The sequence below is a fragment of the Takifugu flavidus genome, chromosome 5 (genome assembly GCF_003711565.1).
Source record: "Takifugu flavidus isolate HTHZ2018 chromosome 5, ASM371156v2, whole genome shotgun sequence".
Classification (NCBI taxonomy): Eukaryota; Metazoa; Chordata; class Actinopteri; order Tetraodontiformes; family Tetraodontidae; genus Takifugu; species Takifugu flavidus.
Window position 1 is genome coordinate 8,652,907 of NC_079524.1, and position 18,438 is coordinate 8,671,344.

The 18,438-nt window shown below is 41.6% G+C and overlaps 1 protein-coding gene across 5 annotated transcripts in view; it reads left to right on the forward strand.

Moving 5' to 3' along the window:
- aopep (aminopeptidase O (putative)) overlaps window positions 1-18,438 on the forward strand; it is a 53,402-nt gene that overhangs the window by 224 nt on the left and 34,740 nt on the right. For 4 of the 5 annotated variants that reach the window (XM_057034139.1, XR_008950751.1, XR_008950752.1 and 1 more), the window contains 7 exons: window positions 556-1,379; window positions 1,657-1,826; window positions 1,911-2,163; window positions 2,894-3,101; window positions 4,017-4,138; window positions 17,252-17,465; window positions 18,151-18,257. In XM_057034139.1, the coding sequence (XP_056890119.1) occupies window positions 595-1,379; window positions 1,657-1,826; window positions 1,911-2,163; window positions 2,894-3,101; window positions 4,017-4,138; window positions 17,252-17,465; window positions 18,151-18,257 (1,859 nt within the window). In that variant the 5' untranslated portion in view covers window positions 556-594. Of the gene's footprint in view, window positions 1-555; window positions 1,380-1,656; window positions 1,827-1,910; window positions 2,164-2,562; window positions 2,697-2,893; window positions 3,102-4,016; window positions 4,139-17,251; window positions 17,466-18,150; window positions 18,258-18,438 lie in introns of those variants that run through there. The other variant, XM_057034141.1, reaches the window with a different exon arrangement.

An 18,438-nucleotide genomic window follows, 5' to 3' on the forward strand; every position in this document is an offset into this window, starting at 1 on the left:
GACTCAGAATAGTTAGTTCGAAGTTTAAAGCACTAATGTTAATTTGAGATAAATCGTGCCCTAAAGCCATGTAGCCGAGTGTGTTAATGGGTACCAGCTTTACTTACATTACTTTACAGTCTAGACATAATTTAATTTGTACAAGTAAGATCTTTAGATTAATCTCTGGGAATATATTCCGCTAAAGAGATTTTTGAGTTTAAGAGTTTTACCCATTAATATCAGGATGCGTCTGTGCTTGTAGGGCTTTTGGACTATCTAGTCTTTAATGACTTGGAAAATCACACTTTTTAAAAAAAAAATCATTTTGCCCGTATCACATGATAGGTTTAATTTCAGTTATTTGAAGAGATTTTTAAATGAAGAAAATGCATTGAATATATTGAGATATGTAACTGTCTTCAGCCCAAACAAAGCTATATAATGATAAAACCTAGTTTGTTTTGAATTACATAGATGCACACACATTCAGATCTTACTCAGATTATTACATACACTTATTCGGGTGCACTTTTTTCCAATTAATGAGCCTTTGGGTTTGGACTTGTCTCTCAGGTGTAGCCACTCATTCATCCCTAACACCATCGTTCAGACATGGAGCCAGGCAAGGACCTTCACCCTGATACAGATGACTTGCCGCTTCGAGCTAATACAAACCACATACTTGTCAGACATTATGTGCTCAACTTGGCTGTCCATATTGACCGGCAAGTCATCAGCGGTAGTGTTGTTCTATTCCTCGAGCCTTGCCCTGCGGATGGGACTAATTCTGAGGAGGATGACAATGAAATAGTTAGACCGATTCAGGCTGGAGGACGTCGGGACGGGTCTGCGCGTCCGATACAAGATCCGAATCTGAAAAGGGAGAGTGAAAGAAATTTTTGGAAAAGTGTGTCACACAAAAACACCTTGGATAAATTCCAGGTTTCATCTGGGGCAACATTACAGTCCTCTCCTGGTTGGGAACACACCAGTGATGAAGATTTTACCTTGGTCCTGGATTGTTGTGACATCGATGTGTTCAAAGTTGAAGAGGTGGATGTTTCCTCTTTGTCATCCATGCCTGACCTTCAATCAGGGAGCTCATCTGAAACATCAGCAGTCCCATCATGGAGCTTAAAGTCAGCAGCCTTTGTTCAGAATGTCATCTCCATGCCATCCAGCCAATGGAAACAGAAACACCAGCTCTATTTGCTTAGCAGCCATGCCCCTGGTGTTCAGGACGGCAGCTCTTTGCATTTTTATAGAGATCAATGGAGTGTGCAGGTGAGAAAAATAGGCATTTCGTCACCTTTAGAGTTTCCACGTGCTCTGAGGATCTGCTATGAGACGAAACCCTTGGGAGGATCAGTACGGTGGACCAAAGACCAGGACAACAGGTAAGACTCAAAGTTGTTGTGTTCTTTGGTTAAGATCCCTCTTCGAAGTGGCACATCTGCTGCATTTTCTCCTGCTTGACTTATAATGTAATAGTCTAAACTTGCAGTGTAAGAAAACAATAATTCCGATGCTTTAATTCAGAAAAACATGCCTCAGGCTGTTTTATTGTGGTGTGCCTGCGTGTGCGTGTGTGTGTGTGTGTGTGTGTGTGTTTGTGTGTGTGTTTTAGAAATGAAATGAGGGTTGTTTATAGTTTACCATTGTTTACCCTTCCAGGGTATGTGTTTACACTGCCGGCTCTCCCATCAACAACCGAGCCCTCTTCCCTTGCCAGGAGCCGCCGGTTGCCCTGTCGACGTGGCAGGCAACAATAAGAGCCCCCTGTGACTGTTTGGTTTTGATGAGCGGGGAGGAAGAAACTCCTCCGATCAATGACGAGGACACAAGTGAGCCAGTCTTTGTCATTTTAAACACAAAAAAACCCTTTGCGCTGTTTTTCTTTTTTTTTACATTTGTAACTTTCTCTGCAGGGTTCTTAATCTGGAATTACTATGTCACCATGCCAATGCCTGCCTCCACATTCACCTTGGCAGTGGGGCACTGGCAACAAGTCACAGCAGAAATTCCACTGGAGTCGGGAGAAGGTCTAGGGGAAGGGGCAGATTGGGGCAAGACAGCCAAACTCAGGGCGGAACCCAGACATTGGACTGAGGCAGAGCTTGTGTCTGGACTTGAATGCTCCACGGCTAAAGTAGCCACGGGCTCACCAGTGCAGGATAGCAGGTATTTTATTAATTTTCCTCTAGATTTGCCTGTCCCTGCAATATTCCATCGTAAAAAAATGTTAAAATGGTTTATACGATGGATAAGGTGCAGCACTCATTCAAATTTTATGACTAGTACATTAAACTTGCAAAGTCGTTGCCCAGGGGAAAAAAAATCTCTAGAGACAAAAATAGTGGAGCTGTCAAAAGTTTTATAGAGGTATGGAATATAGAGCTGAGGAATTAGAGAAGTGCTGGCTTGCTTTGAGCAGGGAAGGGTTAGGATCGGGTCTCCTGCTCTGTTGGCAAACATGATGGTAGGTGTGCCAGTGGTTTCCAGTAATACTCCTCCTCCCATCATGGTTTTTCCTCAGCAGCAGTCGGGGTGAAGTATAGCTGCATGCATCTGGGCCCTCCCTCTACAAGGATGGCCTTTATTTTGAATGAACGGCTGGAAAGAAACTTGGATGTCACTTGAAAGTTTGGAACATTCCTGAGACTGAGGATGGCGCAAGTGTTCGGTGGATTTAGATGAAAGGGGATCACATGACAGTATGCAATATTTTTTGGATCGTTGTGGTTGGTTTTTGTGATATATTCACACTGCTTTCCTTTTCATGCTAAATACACAGAGATGAGGCTCATTTATTACTACTTGGGACAGCTCAAAGTCACTTCAATCTGTAAAATTACAAATAATGAATGTTAACCTTTGATTAAACCGTTTCCACTGTTTTAATCTGCTACAGTGGAGCCGCGACCATCTGCCCAGCATTCACTCACTCTTCCCTCGAAGACGAAGGCCGCTCTGCAACTGATTATTTAGGCATGGCGGATGAAGGCATCTTTTGTTCCCACGGCGACTACCCTTGCCGATTTACTCAGTGGTCGGCTAGGTCCCAGCGGGCGATTCCGCACCGTGTGTTTGGCCCGGTTTCTTTGCTGCAGAAGGCCCAGGTGGGGTTCCGACAAAGAGATTTGAGCTAATTATATGTGAAGGTTATATTTAGTCAGTGTCATCCTGCAATGATCTTTTAGTAGAATGATAATGCACAAGTATACTCACATTCCATGTCACTCAAACTATTACTCATTGTCAATTTGGAATTTCTAATTGGAATGTCATCAGAGGCTTGTGTCTGTTCTGCACTTCTGAATGAATAAAGATGAACGAGCTTCCCAAGTGGCACTATAACATCTCTGTTGCTCTCAGCAGTGAATCATAAACTCCTCTTGCTCTCTTTCATCGGGATCATTTTTGGCCCAAAAGTAAATCTTGAAATCATCAAAGCAGCTGTAATTTAAGGTCCTTGTGATGCTGATCTCTGTTGTCATTTTCTGAGCATTTTGATGACAAAAAGCTGACCTTACTATTGATGGACAGCTTTTATCTATATTTAAGACATTTAGCCTCCATTTTATTCATACAGGAGGTCTGGACAGACAGATCTGATAAACTAAGAAGTAATGTGTTTTACAGATTTCTCAAGATTGTCTTTTATAGAAAGAAAACTGTTGTTTTAGATTAAACATTTTAGGTCCGTCCACTTTCTCGAGAAAAGGGATTCTCAACACCATAAATAACGTTAAGATTTGAGCCACACATACACTACAACACTGTTGGTGGCTAAATTAGCACAAAAATAAGTGCTTTTGTATTTTACAGTGCACACTCACTTTAAATTAAATTGAAAATGTGTTTTAATTGTTCTAAAACATCAATCTGGAGCTGCTAGAACAAATGGTGCATATGAAAGTACAAACAGATGTCTTCATGAATTCAAGTCTGATTTCGCAGACAAGTTTATATCCAGTTTAGGCAAATCTTGGAATTGTGAATTGTTTTGAAGGTCATGTTATTTTTCTTTTCAGGCCGTTCTCAAGCTACTGCCTGGCTGTTTGGCTGCAGCCTACACTGTTCTGGGGGTTCACCCCTTTCCACGCCTTGATGTTCTCATTGTCCCAGCGGGATTCTCCAGTCTTGGCATGGCCAGGTAATGACATCTCGCTCTTTGGTTGGATGTGAGAAGGTGAAGAAATAGTTAAGGCAACATAGTGGAAGATGTTTAGGAAGAGAAATAAAACTTCTTGTAATTAGGTTGTGACTTTGGATGCTGTGTTTTGCACAATAGGTGCTCAAGTACTTTGATGTTGCCTGCTAATAGATAAATGCCCATCTTTGATGAATTTGCTTTGTTTACAACATCTGCTACATCTGGAAACAATAAGCTGAAAGATTCTGTCGAGAGAGGGTCGTAGTTAACATTTACTTTATTAGAAGAGACGCATTACGCATAACACAACAGTGATCCAATCCAAAGTATTTCAAGAGTTGATTGTTGTTCCTTCTTGTGGCCTGAGGATGAGATGAGGGGCATGTTGAGGCTGGGGCCTAGCAAAAAAAAAAAGTACCATTTAATACCGACCAACCAACCAGCTGCGTTCACTAACAATTCAAATCTCTTGAAGAGATCTCTAGTGACCAAAATATGTTTTCTTCTTGTTATTACTATAATTTTAAACTGCAACCTTTAGTTAAGCTTTTTGAGAATTAAATGCTGCTTTGTATGAGTGCATAAACCCGTCCACTCATCCCTCATTTCAGCTGCCAACAAATTCATCATGGTCGGTATCCAGCCGCAGCGCTATTGTGTTCTATCCAGCTGCCGATTTAGCAGATAATGTCATACCAGTTTATGGTATAAATAAACTTGATTTAATGTTTTCTAAGCGTGATGTATAGTTTATAAGGGCTCCGTTCACAATAGCAATAAGCCTTAAGTAGCAAATGTACGTTGCTCAGCAACTGTTTTCAATTGTTTGTAGCTAAAGGATTTTTTTTATTTGAAAGAACAAATGCTTAATGAACTTTTAACATGGCTTAAATTTAGATGTCCTCTTTAACATGAGCTCTTCAACCGTTTCAAAATTTTACAGTTAGGACTTGGCACATGTGTTCTGTTCTGCATTGATTTAAAGATGGTGTACACAGATCAGTTCTGAAGAAAAAAAAGACTTCAAAATAGTCAACAACAAAGCCGCAGCATCAATTCAGTTCTCGGCTGAATCCTCCTCCTGATTCGGTTTTCCCAGATTCATGATTAATGACGTACTTCACATTTCAAAGGCTCTTCACTCTGTCTCAATCTTCTTTGTGGTAATGCTCCATTTTGGAATTCCAAGCATTGGTCCAATCAAAACCGCCTATAAACGCAGTTCGCTCACTCACTCCTACCGGACATACCCGCTTTCAGCCCTGGCTCGTCGGACCTCTGTTCTGATCTGCCAAGGGTGGCACTGATGAAAAGGAATAAATCATAATAAAAGTAACTTTAAAATAAGGGACCAGCATGAGCTGTGAGTGAGAAAAATGTAACTGTTCATCAGATAAAGGACTCTTTCTCCTTGTGGAAACTATCCTCCCTGACATTCTTTTTGTGTTTGCTTTACCCTGTTCCAGAACGACTCCTTTGTTTCTGGAACTTCATATCTAAATTAAAAAAAAAAAAAAAATCTAAATTCAAGACTATTACATTGTTAAACTGAAAGAATGAAATATCTCAATTGCAATCATCAGTCTTTCCTGAAGTGGTGAAAACTGAAAAAACGTTTTCACAAGAGATATAAAAGCGTCAATTTTCTATCTCAAGTGTTGTATCCAAATGAAGGAAAAGCAGCATGTTTATTTTTTAGGTGCTTCGCAGACTGAGGCCCCCTGTTTTGGTGCGAAGTCGTCCTTTAATTCAGTTTTTTCTTCCCAATGACTCTTCAACAGATGGAACAGTTAACACCAGACATCCTGGTGAGAGAGGTGGCTGTATCATGGCGCAGCAACTCTTTAAAAACCTTTATTTTCATATATATAACCAGCAAAAGGTTGTGTGATCTGCAGGCTCTCTGCTCCACACTATAACCACAGTGTGTGTATTTATATGTGAACCTTGTGTACACGTTTGAGGGGTGTGGGGGGGATGGGTGGGCGCAAAGCCGCAAGATTGCATATTCACTTTCCTACACGTTATAGATTTCCCTCTGTTGTTTTTTCCCTTCCCCTTAACCATGCCCCATTTCAGGAACCCTGATAGTTTTAATCTTTTATTACCTTACATTGCTTTATTGTGTTGCCCTCCTTTTTTTTTGTTTGCCTTACTCTGCTCTATTTTGCCCCCAACTTCTGTACATTAGGTCACCATTTAATCTGTCATCTAGTATTCAGTATTATATCATGTTATAACTTCCGTGTACGGTAATTATATGCATTTAGCTGGACAGCAGCTAACTTCGTGATTAAATGTAAGATTAGAATTTTGTACATAATGAAGGTCAAGACTAGACTTTTAAAAAAAAAAAAAAGTATGTAGATTGAGTAAACTGATTAGGGAGGGGTAAGTAAATATTTGTGCCAAACTTCTGCAGCCTTCAACTGCACAGCCTTTCCCTCTGTCTGCCTTTTTCCTCTCCCCTGGTGGCCTCCTTGGAGAAAACTCTCCCAGACAGGATATGAGCTCATGCCTGAATATGGATTCTGTGTGAATTTTTGGTGTTTTCTCAATATTGGCCACAGTCTGAAAAATTTTGGAGGAAAGATGGTGACAAACACAACTGCCTGGACCCAAGTTGTCAGTCTTGCGTGTGTTTAGGCTGCTCTTTAATCAACATCTTGTTAAGAATCTGTCTCTGCTGTATTTATTTTGTACAGACATCAAGTGCTCACGCAGCGGCTGTTTTGCTGTGGTTGTCGCCTGATGTTTTCTTTCCCTGAGGATAACTCCCAGGCACTTTATCCCTCCTGCCCTGGCTCCTTAGATTCTAGTGAGCCACAGATGAGAGAGGAGAGATTTAGAGCCTTCATTAAGCCTCAGACAGCACCTGCACTGACTTCCTATAAAACTCAGCATGGGTCTCAACCCAATGTCAACCCGCTGCATCCTCCCCTCATTCCGTGTGGTTCAGTCCTGCATGCCTCTGAGCTTAAACACAGTGTTGCGGCAAAGGAAGGCGTGGGGGTCAAAGAAAAATGGAAGCGTAGATTGAGATGGAGATGAGAGATGAAGAGGCTCAAGGCAGGGTTCGCGACAGGCCAGTGGACCCCCATGATGTGGGAGAGGATGTGTGGATTATTCCCAGTAACAAAAGCCATTAGCCCCTGGAAGGACTTCAGAGACTGGTGCTATTTAATCTAGAGATTGGGAGGTATGTGGGCCCCAGTTCTTGGGACCAAGCCAAGTGCAGTTTTTTGTACAGTGCCCCAGTGGAAACAGCAGGAGTGTAGGGGCTCTAAGACAGGGAGCAGTGGCAAGCAGGCATGAAACTGTTGTAGTGCGATACACAGAAGGCAGGGCAGATGTGAAACAGGGGAGGATTCACTTTGGCGTGAAGTTTTTATACCGAGATCCCAAGAGGGAGGGCAGGAAACCGAAGATTAAGGAGTCAAGTAAGGGCAGGTTTGCAATCAGGGCTGGATACACACAGGCCTTTCTAATTTACACACAAGCGCACAGTGTGCACAGGCACACAGACACACACGCGTTGGTAAATTTTTATTAATATATCCGGGACCCAGGAGAGATGGTAAAAGAAATTTATTCAGTTGAAAGTGAGTGCTCCATCGATCTACTGGAGTGTCTGGAACATACGAAATCAAATGGTGTGAAAAAAGCCTTTTGGAAAGTCTCTTTCTCTCAGTTCAGTTTATATTTTGTTGCGCTTTGTGGTAAAAAAAAAAAAGGTTTGTCACAGAAAGCTCTCAATATAAGGAATCTGCTCCAATGACATGACCTTTCATCATCTGTCAAGGTCCTAGGTCTGATTTACAGGTATGCTTTTACTCAGGCTGATTCTCTTTATTTGCAATGAGTGATCTCATTATAGCTCAACTACGTCATTTTGTTCTGTGACTGGGAAGGGGCGGGCATTTCCTGTTGCTCTTTGAAGTTTGATTTCTCTGTGTCCCCAAGCTGGAGCTGGACTAATCGCAGGTCATCATGGAAGCAGAAGGCCTTGCCCAAATGAAGACCTCTCTGACATCCCAGAGCGCTCGGTGCTTTCCACAGCGTTTTGAAGAGTAAAGATAATCCTGTTGCAACTCGACTTAGAAGCTTGGGTGTTTCTATTGTGCCTGTGTTTTTTGTATAAATCATGTGTTTTCAGGACGTACGTTGGATGAAACGGGGCGATGTCATAGGAATGCATACCTTTGATGTCATTGCCCGGGGAATTGCGGAAATCTTTGTTTGCAGTTTGGTAGTTTTTTGGGACCAAGGGAAACAGGAGTGGCGCCGCACACATGTCAGTCTCTCAACATGTTCAATTGTGCTGCGGATACACCGACACATTGCTCAGACAGGCCTCTACTTCTTTTACTTGCAAACACATTCCTTTCCAAACATTTTTTTTCTTCTCTGCAGTGAAGCACTTGTTGTCCTCCAGCATTGTTCCCTGTTTTAGACAATGCTCAAGAAAAGGAATCGTGCCCACAGAACTGGGGAGAAGGGGGCTCAAGTACTTAAACTGCTAGTTCCTTTTTCCTGTACAGACAAACTAGGCAGCCATATAACTGTCACAGTCTCTGGGCAAAAGTTATGACTGGTGTGCACCTCTTGACCTCTGTAAGTGGCACTGGAGGATTTTCAGCCTGACTTCAGTTGAGTGCATTGTTTGTTTATGGGCTAGCAGGAAGTTACACCGTCCATTGCTTCCTGCTGGGAGGAAGTTGGGAGTTAAAGCGCTGAGGGGAATTACTACCCTGCAGAAATACCCTACACTGCCCTGCAGCTCTTTTTTGCACAACTTTTTTTTTTCTTTCTTTAATAGGACCAGACCAGTAGGTTTAAATAGTTTAAATCCAGATGTTGTAGACATGTTATTGACCTGTTCCATTTCCTTACTGCTCCTCCCTACTCCGGTTCTTTCCCAGTCCTCCCACTGCCTCTCCTCCCTTCTTTCCTTGCTGATATGTCAGTAGAATTCTTGTCTTTCTGCTCTCCTCTCCAGTTTGATCTGCAAAGTAACTCTAGAACTGTGTGACACAGACCTGCTCTTTTAGTATGCATTGGGGGAATTCGAGGTGGGGAGGTGCAGTCGTGGGGGCAGGGTTTCTGCTTGAAAAGAATTGGCACTGGACATCGTAACCGGCAGGTTTTCAATTTACCGGACAAATGGTTGAATATTATCTGAATTTATTGAGCTTGAAATGATAAATGATATGCAATCAAGAATGATATTGAGGCTCTGTCAATCGTTCTGTGGCAAAGTACGCTGTATCAAATAAAATGAGGGCTGTCAATTGACTCACATGTGTTTAATATAATAAATATCACAATCTTGCACTCTTCTGACTTGTACCGTTTAAATAAAGGGTTGTGCTGGCAACGCAAGAATAAATAAATTAAATATGACCTTTTACTTTTTACATATATTCGCTGAAAGGAAGTGTGCAGCAGCTGAATTAAATTGAAACGTGTCAAGAATCTCTCCGTATTCTGCTTTTCGGTGGTAGCATCACCTGCAGCGGGGTCCGTGATTTCAGACTGTGGTCTCATCATAATGCTCATTGGACCTGTTCAGGAAATAGTTTTAAAGAGTTGTCTGTTTTGAGCATTCCCACGTCTCCCGCTATTGTCGTTCTACTGCAGTCACATGAGAAGAACGAAAAAGGTTTTTTCCACACAGGCCTGCCCGACACATTCTTAAAAAATACGATTTAAAAAAAAAAAGTTTTATATAAATTGATTAGGGTCTATATTTTTTCACCGGTTTGACCGGAGGGGTTAAAAAATACCGGACTTTGGCAGATTTTGCCAGTAATAATGTAATTGCCAGTAAATACAGATAACGGAAACCCACGAGGGTGGTCAGATTTTCCTTTTGCATGGGAGACTGCTGTTAATCAAATAGTCAAGGATGAGGTGTTTCTTTCTTCCCACCTTGAGTGGACTTCCCTCTCCTGTAGCTGCACAAAAGAGCAGATAAAGCAGCTCTGCTTGCCTGCACCTGGACAGAAGGAGAGGGAGTGTCTGAACACCGGGATTCGTTGGTGGGCTCGACTCATTTCCGTTCCTTTATTTCCATTACCTGTCTTCTAAATGCACACACCCAGCTTTGATACCCACTGTAGCCACTAAATCCCACTGTACCCAACTGTTACTGTTGTTATTATTATTATTAAGATTGTTATTAATACAAAGAGAGTCTGTTTCAGCAAGTGTTTTATTATGGCAAGAACTTCCCTGTTGCCTTCTCTGGGGCCTCTCATTTCCTCTTTATCTGCATTACATTGGCTAGTCTCCTGGACCCTTCCATATTTTAACTAATTTATTGCATGACAGAAGGAGTTATAAAGTGTTAGGAGCATGTAGTTATTTCCCTTGGAATCATCAAAAATAATGAGCACGATCAATAGTATGATTTATCAAGATGAACCTTAAACATCGCTTATAAATATATCTTCCCATGTGTCTACTTTTGGGCTGTTTTTTTTTTTTCTTCCAAGTTGCCATTTATACTTTCATTGTGGCCAGTTTGTGAATCATGGTGTATTGCTGTGAACCTCCCCCAGGTATCAACCTGCTGGCAACAGCTGGCTTATAATACTACATTAACAGTAACACAAACACACTGCTCTATAATTCTGGATTAGCGGCTTCGGCAAGACAGGCCTGTCGCTGCACACCCATTCTATTAACTAATGGATGAGTCCATGGCAGCCCATTCCCTGAGGTAATGGATGGGTCCACTGTGTGATGTAGGGGATGCTGCTGCTGGGCTCACAGTGCGTTCTGGACCATGTGAGTGATACTAAAACCTAGAGGCTTTGGGTAATTGCATTTTTCCGTGCAAAGCCAGACAGCTTAATGTCCGTGGGACCTCTGCGCTGGACTGACCAAAATAAGATATTTTTTAACAAAGTTCTGTGAAATGCTCGGCGGTAATGCTCCTGATGTCTGGGTTTGCTTTAGCCTTGGGGAAACAGTTCTGCTCCAAATTTACTTTTAGTGTAGGCTTTTTTCCCCCCTCTCTTTCACCCTTTTCCCCGCTTTCTATGTAATAATGCCCTGGACATTCAAATAAGCAATACAAATCACTGACCACCTTGTTTTTCGGCGTTATTATCTACAGCATATTGTTTTTTTGACTCGTGAAATCTTCACTAGGCTGCTGATGTTTTGATCACCGCACAATTTTCCCAGTCTCCCTATTTAGTCAATGACAGATCAGTTTTCTGATGGTTCTGAAGAATCGTCGTTATTTGCACCATGTGACCATACTCTTTATATTCAGACTATTACATGTTTTGTACATGAGACAGTTTAATAAGCAAGTTCATAACACTTTTAGCATTGTGCATGGCCCCTGAATGTGGATATGGTTTAGTGTGATGGACCTGGATTTATTGTTGTTATACAGTGTTTTAACACTGGTGATGAGTGTGGTGACTTATATTGAGTGGATTCTTTCACCTTCCCCACCTAAATCTCCTGCCAGCCTGGTTTTGACCAGGTCATGACCCCTCTTCTTCCTTTTACTCATATAGGTAGATTAACATTAAGCACTTCTCACCCATACCATCTTCCTTGTCTCTCAGAAAACCTGACCAGGTGGATGCCTGAAAAGACCATTTTTTTCTATTTATTTCTACTTTCAGCTCAGCTTCATTCATTCTTTTTCACTCTATCATCCCCTTCTCATACAGTCCTCTAGTACTGATCAGTCTCACTTTTCCTCTTCCTGTTGTCTCATTCTCTCATGTTACATAAGGGAGAAAAATGAGCTATTTATTACAGTGCAGACAAGAAAATATTTCAGCCTCTAATCTACTGAGTAGATTTTTCCTGTTCCTTTCATTAATGTGGCAGCCATAAGAGGGTTCTGAGTACTGTTTGATGAATAATGCGGATCGCATGCAAATACTGTAGCAGCAGTTATGCAGGAGGGGGTTTTTTCAGGCAGTTTCTATGTTAATGCCACCCTTGTAATGGCAATGGTTTTCTTTATCCAGATGAACTCATTTTCATTTTAAAATAGTCATTGTCTGTTAATATAAGAGAGCAAGGGATTATATTGAGAACCTTTGATTTGTAGCTCTATGTGATTTCAACATCAATTGTTCATGCAGGTGCCATATAGAAGGTGTTACATTTGTGTCATGGTTATAGACAAATAAGCATCCAGGCTGTTTTATATCTGCACTCCGGAGCCACACATCCAAGAACATTCTTCTGGACTGACCTCAGACTTTGGTCTCTGCACTGAACAGGGAACAAAGTGCACCAAGGATTGTTTTACTGTTGGGAGAAGATGGATCAGACATCTGCTCTCACTTCCCAGCTGATGCGGATTGAAAGTAGATTCTGTTGAAGTATGTGGGTGGGTGTTTGTCTGCGTGCCTGTGCCTGTGATTTTCTGCTAGTGTATGTGGGTGCGCTGTTATTTCTGCACCGTGCACATTTATTACACCTCCATGCAAATCTCGGTGTGTTTGAACGAGCAATCTTGACTTGTCAAATAATGACCCATATGGATCCCATCACTGTGATGCAAACTTCATCTGCTTGGTGCCAGCTGTCTCTATGGCTTTCTTGGATGAAACACTTAAACTCGTGCTAAAAGTCACATCTCACCCTTACACTTGTCCCAAAACTACATTTGCCAAACTCAAGCAGTCAAGATACCTCTTTGATCTGGATGACCTTTAATATCTTTTCTGCTATTTATTTTCAGGCTGTGATGTGATGCAGCGCATGTGGGTGGGGCGACTCTCCGGGGGCCCCAGTCCCGGCCCACGTTCATGTGATCAGGCCCTACATGGAGTGGCATTTGGCCTGGCCCTGTGGGGCCCTGTCTGGGAGTAGAGAGCTGATCTACAGCCAGTCTGGAATGCCAGACATTTGAAGTCAGACTTGTTAAAAAAGAAGCAAGGGTGGTAGGAGTTTGGTCAAACAGGCCGCTGTGTTGGAAATGGTCAACTGACTCTCTGAGAGGGCGGAGAATGAGACAAAGCTTCTTCCTGTAAGCTGACATTAGGGCAGATTGGGGGGGGGGAAATACACCCCACCATACATAACCAGCAATATGGGTTGAGCATTTCAGTGTCACAACACAGAGCACAGCCACATCAGACAAGCTGTAACACATGTGGATTCTCTGTCTCTCTTTGTATTATTTATTTACACAGGGTGTGTGAATAAGCAAGTGTCGCTCGCACTGTGCCTCTTACAGCACATTACCTCATCGTGCTGTCTCCTGGGACTGTTCACTAGTGTCCTAGCGATGAGCTTAGCTGGGCATGGATGTCAATTACAGGACTACGATAGGGGCCCTTTTGCATTATTCATTGAAATGTCCCACTGGGCAAAAATGGCCTACAGCTGAGACCGATGTATGGACGGATGAATAATGGATGGAGAGACGGAGGAGCCGAACGCAACTGCAATCCGAGTCTCACTGAACTGAAGATTTGTCCCGATGCATACCTCTGAAGCTTGAGCCAACCACCCTCTATGTCAGAAGAAAGCAGAACAAGTTTTTTTAAATTTTATCTGGTGAACTTACACCTGCTGGTGTCACTCCTTAACAGTATTATGCATGAAGAATTATTCTTCTGCCTCCTACATTGTGCGGAGTTTTGATCAGGTATCTAAATCTACAGGTGTGAGTGGCTGTACACATGTGTGCACAAGACTCGACTGTGCACGTCACATCGGTCCCTTGCACTGTTGTCGAGAATTTATTTGAATCATCTCTGAAAAGAACAAATATAGGTGCTAATAATAAAGAGCTAATAATAAAGGTGCTAATAATTAAGAGCAAATTCCTATCAGGAGATTTTTTGCATGTCTGGATGCCCATGGGTGTTTTAGCCCAGAGTTCATAAAAATGCTTGTGCAGGTAATGAACGGCACTGGTTTGAACTGTAGATGAAAGGGCCAACTGTCAAGATATCATCAAATTATAGTGACTGTGTTTCCAATTGAAACCCAGTCGAAGAGTTATTCTCACCGTGCAAGACTGTTTTGCAATACTGTTTTTATCCCACAGGCTGTAAACACACCTATTTTGCTTGTTGATTTATTGCGTGTCATCCCTATAACACACCCGCAATTGTTTAAATCATGAAGGACAGTTCTCTATGATGCCACCATTAATGAGTCAACGGCACACTCTGAATGCACTTGCGTGATAACTTTGTGCTTTAGTTTATTAAAATGAAAACCTGAATATCCATCCAGTCAGAATTAATTTGTGTGCCGTCAGTGGCTGGCTTTAATTCATCAGGTCCAGAAAATGGCGTGTTTTTTCGACCTCTGTCTGGTGTCTTTGTGTATTTTATGAAATCTTAGTCTAACAGCATTTTATGGTGAGACAACAAAATTAGGTTTTTAATTAGTTAGTTTTAATTAATGACGTAAATACTGTATGTAAAGACTGTAATTTAAACCCCAGCACTCCAGGCTTGACTGATCATAATTCTGGCTGCAATCAACCAGTTTAATTGTATAAATACATAAATCTTTTAGATTTTTTGAAGCATGTTATTGGAGCCAAGGTAGCATTTAAAGTTTGAAGAGACTAACATTTACACGGTCAACAGATATTATAAAATTGATGGCAAAAAAAAAAGTTATTTAAAACCATTAAACACGGGCTGCTGCTACCGTCCATGCAATACGTATGAATGTGTGTGGATGTCATCTTAGTGTCTACCTGACATGTCCCCGACGCCAGCTAATGTCAGCCAGTGCATCAGTGACCATGAAAGATGCTGTTGTTGTTCATCACGACTATGGTGGGATGACACTATTTGTCACTGTTGTGACGGATTCCTCCCTCCCCCCGAGGAGCATGTGCAAGCGCCGTCTCTGAAAGGCTGTCTTTGTGTTTCACACTCACTTACTCACAGAGTCGCACAAAACGCACCGCTGGAGCTGACAACAAAGACATGCTTATCCAATTGTGCAGGGATAAGATTAGGCTACAAAGAAACTCATAAGGCTAATGTTAGCATCTCCTGCTCCAGTGAGGGCCTTTGTTTGTGTAATCAGGAAAAACATGAGATTGAATTTGAAATGCTGTCTCGGAAATGATGCCCGTAAGACCCCATTGTATGATGTTGACATTTCCCTAAATAACCGGTTTGCCTTTTAGCTGATAAAAAACCCCTCAGGGGAATAGCATCTGTGTCTCTCAAACATCCAACTTTGCTTCCCAAATGCAACAGTGTGGTGGATTTGGCAAAAACTCATATTCCTTTACTTAAAACATCACATTGTGATTGGCCAGAGTCGCTTCAGTTATGTCCCCTCTGTAAGCATATACTGTATATCTGTTGTACCAGTATGTTTCGTTTTTTTTCCCAGTATTATGGTGGTATGAACTTTTGGAAGACGAGCTTCAACGAGGAATCCATTTAGGAATTCTTCTTACTCTGGTCAGTAATGTCCATCAGCAGGAGGGTCCTGCCATATTAGCCTGGTCCTGTTCAAGGTTTCATTATGGAAAAGGAAACTTTTCTGCCACCGTTGCCTGATATGGGTTCCTATAAAGCACCTAGAGACAATCTCGATTGTGACAGAAAGTGTATAAATAAAGTTGAACTGAACTGCATTGAATACGACTTGTGTGATTCAGACCGCGAGCCTAAAATGTAATTGAACAGATGATGTAAAGTGTGATTCAGGCATACTGTAGAGTGAAATTTATTTCCTACCTTCCTGCCTATTGTATACACATTTCATTAAGGAGCATCTTCTGGTCATAATTTCATTTCGCCAACCTCTTCATCAGCCTCTGCCTCACTCCATTTTATTGCTTAATAGCAAATGCAAGATTACTGAAGAAATGGAAGTGTGGAAAGCAATATAGTTCCTAAATATCAGCCTGGTATAATTGTCATTGTGAATGTGATGATGTTAGCATTTATCTCCAAGCCTCATAGAGCTGAATTTCTGCTCTTTTTTTATGTTTTTCAGGGTTTGGGGTTTTTTGGTGCAGGCATGATTTATCACTGCAAAACATATTCATGTTATTAACAACAAACCCAACCCTAGATTCCTCTGCCTGCATGAGATGCGCATCCGTGCCAGTCCATTTTTCAGCAACAAGCTATTCTGTTTTGGCACGGCTGGAGAAAATTTTCCAATCCCAATTTAAACCAAAATTTATTTCCTTGATTGAGAAGAAAGGAAAGGCTTAGACAGAAAACCACCTTCCAAATGTTTTTTTTTCTTTCAAATGTCAGTCTAAGGTAGACATCAAGTGAAAGCATTATCTGGAAAGAATATTGTTTATGAACTCACATGTGCGCACAATTATTTTGGAATTTATCTGCTGCCTTTTCGACGCTTGGCTCAAAACCTGGCCTGAAACTCTCTTAAAAGGGTGAATCCAAAACCTAAATGAGGTTTTGGATTCACCCTAGTTGCTCATTACCTTTCAACTGGGTAATCAATATTACTAATTTACCTCTATATGCGTAAATGTACACCCTGTCCTGATTATTGTTCTTCTTTTTAACCCATTCCAAGTTGTCAATTTTAGTCTGGGAAACATCAAGTTCTGCCTTAATGTTTGCACTCAGCAGTTGGGTTTGGCTTGGAGTGTAAGCTACCCTTTGATAAACATAATATGGAGGATGGAGAAAGGGATGGCCAGTCACTCCTACTGTTCATTAGTTTGTGCACTTTCTGCTCATCACTTGCTGTCTTTCCACTGTAGTTTGAGTTCCACAACTTTACTGACTGCTTTTTGCAGTGTTTTGTGTTTTTAGATTTAAGGCTGTAGTCAAGATGTAATGAGATATCGTAAAATTGTCATAATAGAATGAGAAAGCTGAACAGAGTAAATAAATTAGTCAGTAGCAGGAGTGAAGATGAAGTCATGTCCAGTCCTGCTGAGAGAGGCTGCTGCAGTCGGCGCTCATGTCCCATCTTCCCATGTTGTTTTAACCGTTTTACTCACATTAATCATTTGTGTTTTTGTCCTATTTTTTACAGCCTCTTCTGCAATAATATTTTTACTCGCCCATCTTCTAAGCCTTGCTCTCTTTTATATTTTACTTCTGGCTTTATCCCACTTTCTCATCTATTATTTCTGTCATATTACTTCCCCAGCCCCCACATCATCTTCCTGTCTCAGAGTGTGTTGAATGCTGGGAGTTCTGGCTCTGGGGAGAACGATCTATCTCTGTGCGGGTCCAGGATATGCCATGAGATCGCCCACTCCTGGTTTGGTCTGGTTATTGGAGCCAAAGACTGGACTGAGGAATGGATCAGCGAGGGCTTCGCCACCTACCTCGAGGACATCATTTGGGCCGAAGCGCGAAAAGTACAGAGCAGTTGTTGCTATTGTGTCCTTGTCACCCCACATAGAAAACCAATCAAACAGCATTTGTTTGTTCTTTGAATCCAGCACATTTATTTTCAGTGGTATAACTTAACACGAGTTCACATTTTTGCTTTTTATTTCCACATGGTTCCACAAAACCAGGACTATTGCTGCGGTTGTCACTTTATATTGTTGGCTGCAGGGACAGTCTTGTAAAATTATACACAAATCAAAGTCAAGTGAACGGTTTATAGAGGCAGCAACCCAAGTTCCAGTGCAAACAACACAAACAGGAAATGATAAACTGAGATGTCAGAGAAGTTGGCCAAACATAATGAAAGGTTAAGGAAGTTCCTGGGCCAACCGCAAGATAAACTATCAAACCCGAATGTCTCGACCATCTAAAAACATGAGAATTTAAATGACATAACACTTCTGAGAAAGTCCTTCTACTACACATTCAGCAGCTAGAACACACTTGCCATCCCTTTCTAGAATTACATTCTTTGTGTGTCTGCTCTGTTGTTTTTAATACAGTAACTTGGCTACTGCTGCCAGAACCAATAAGACTCGGTGACAGAGATAGTGGGCAGTTGGGAGATTTACTATATTTAATACTGTATATCCACCTCTGCCCTAAAATATCCAAATATAATTTATTTAAATTCATATTTATTTGTCCTAGCTGTCCTCAGAAGAGGCAAGAGAGGACTCTGATTTGAAGGCGCTGCTGAGATGGAGACGACTGTCTGATGAGCTGAAAAACTCGGAGGAGGAACTTCAGATTCTCAGGTGTGTCTTCTTCAGAACTATATACGTTTAGAACAATTTACTATTGGTGGTGGTCCTGCTGCTGCGGCTGAGAGTGTTTATTCAAGAACAATCTAGAGCTTAAAGCAGAGAGCAGCGTTGCATGAAATTACATGAATTATCCCAAATGCTGACTGCTCGTTGTTTTCTCCACTGTCACGGC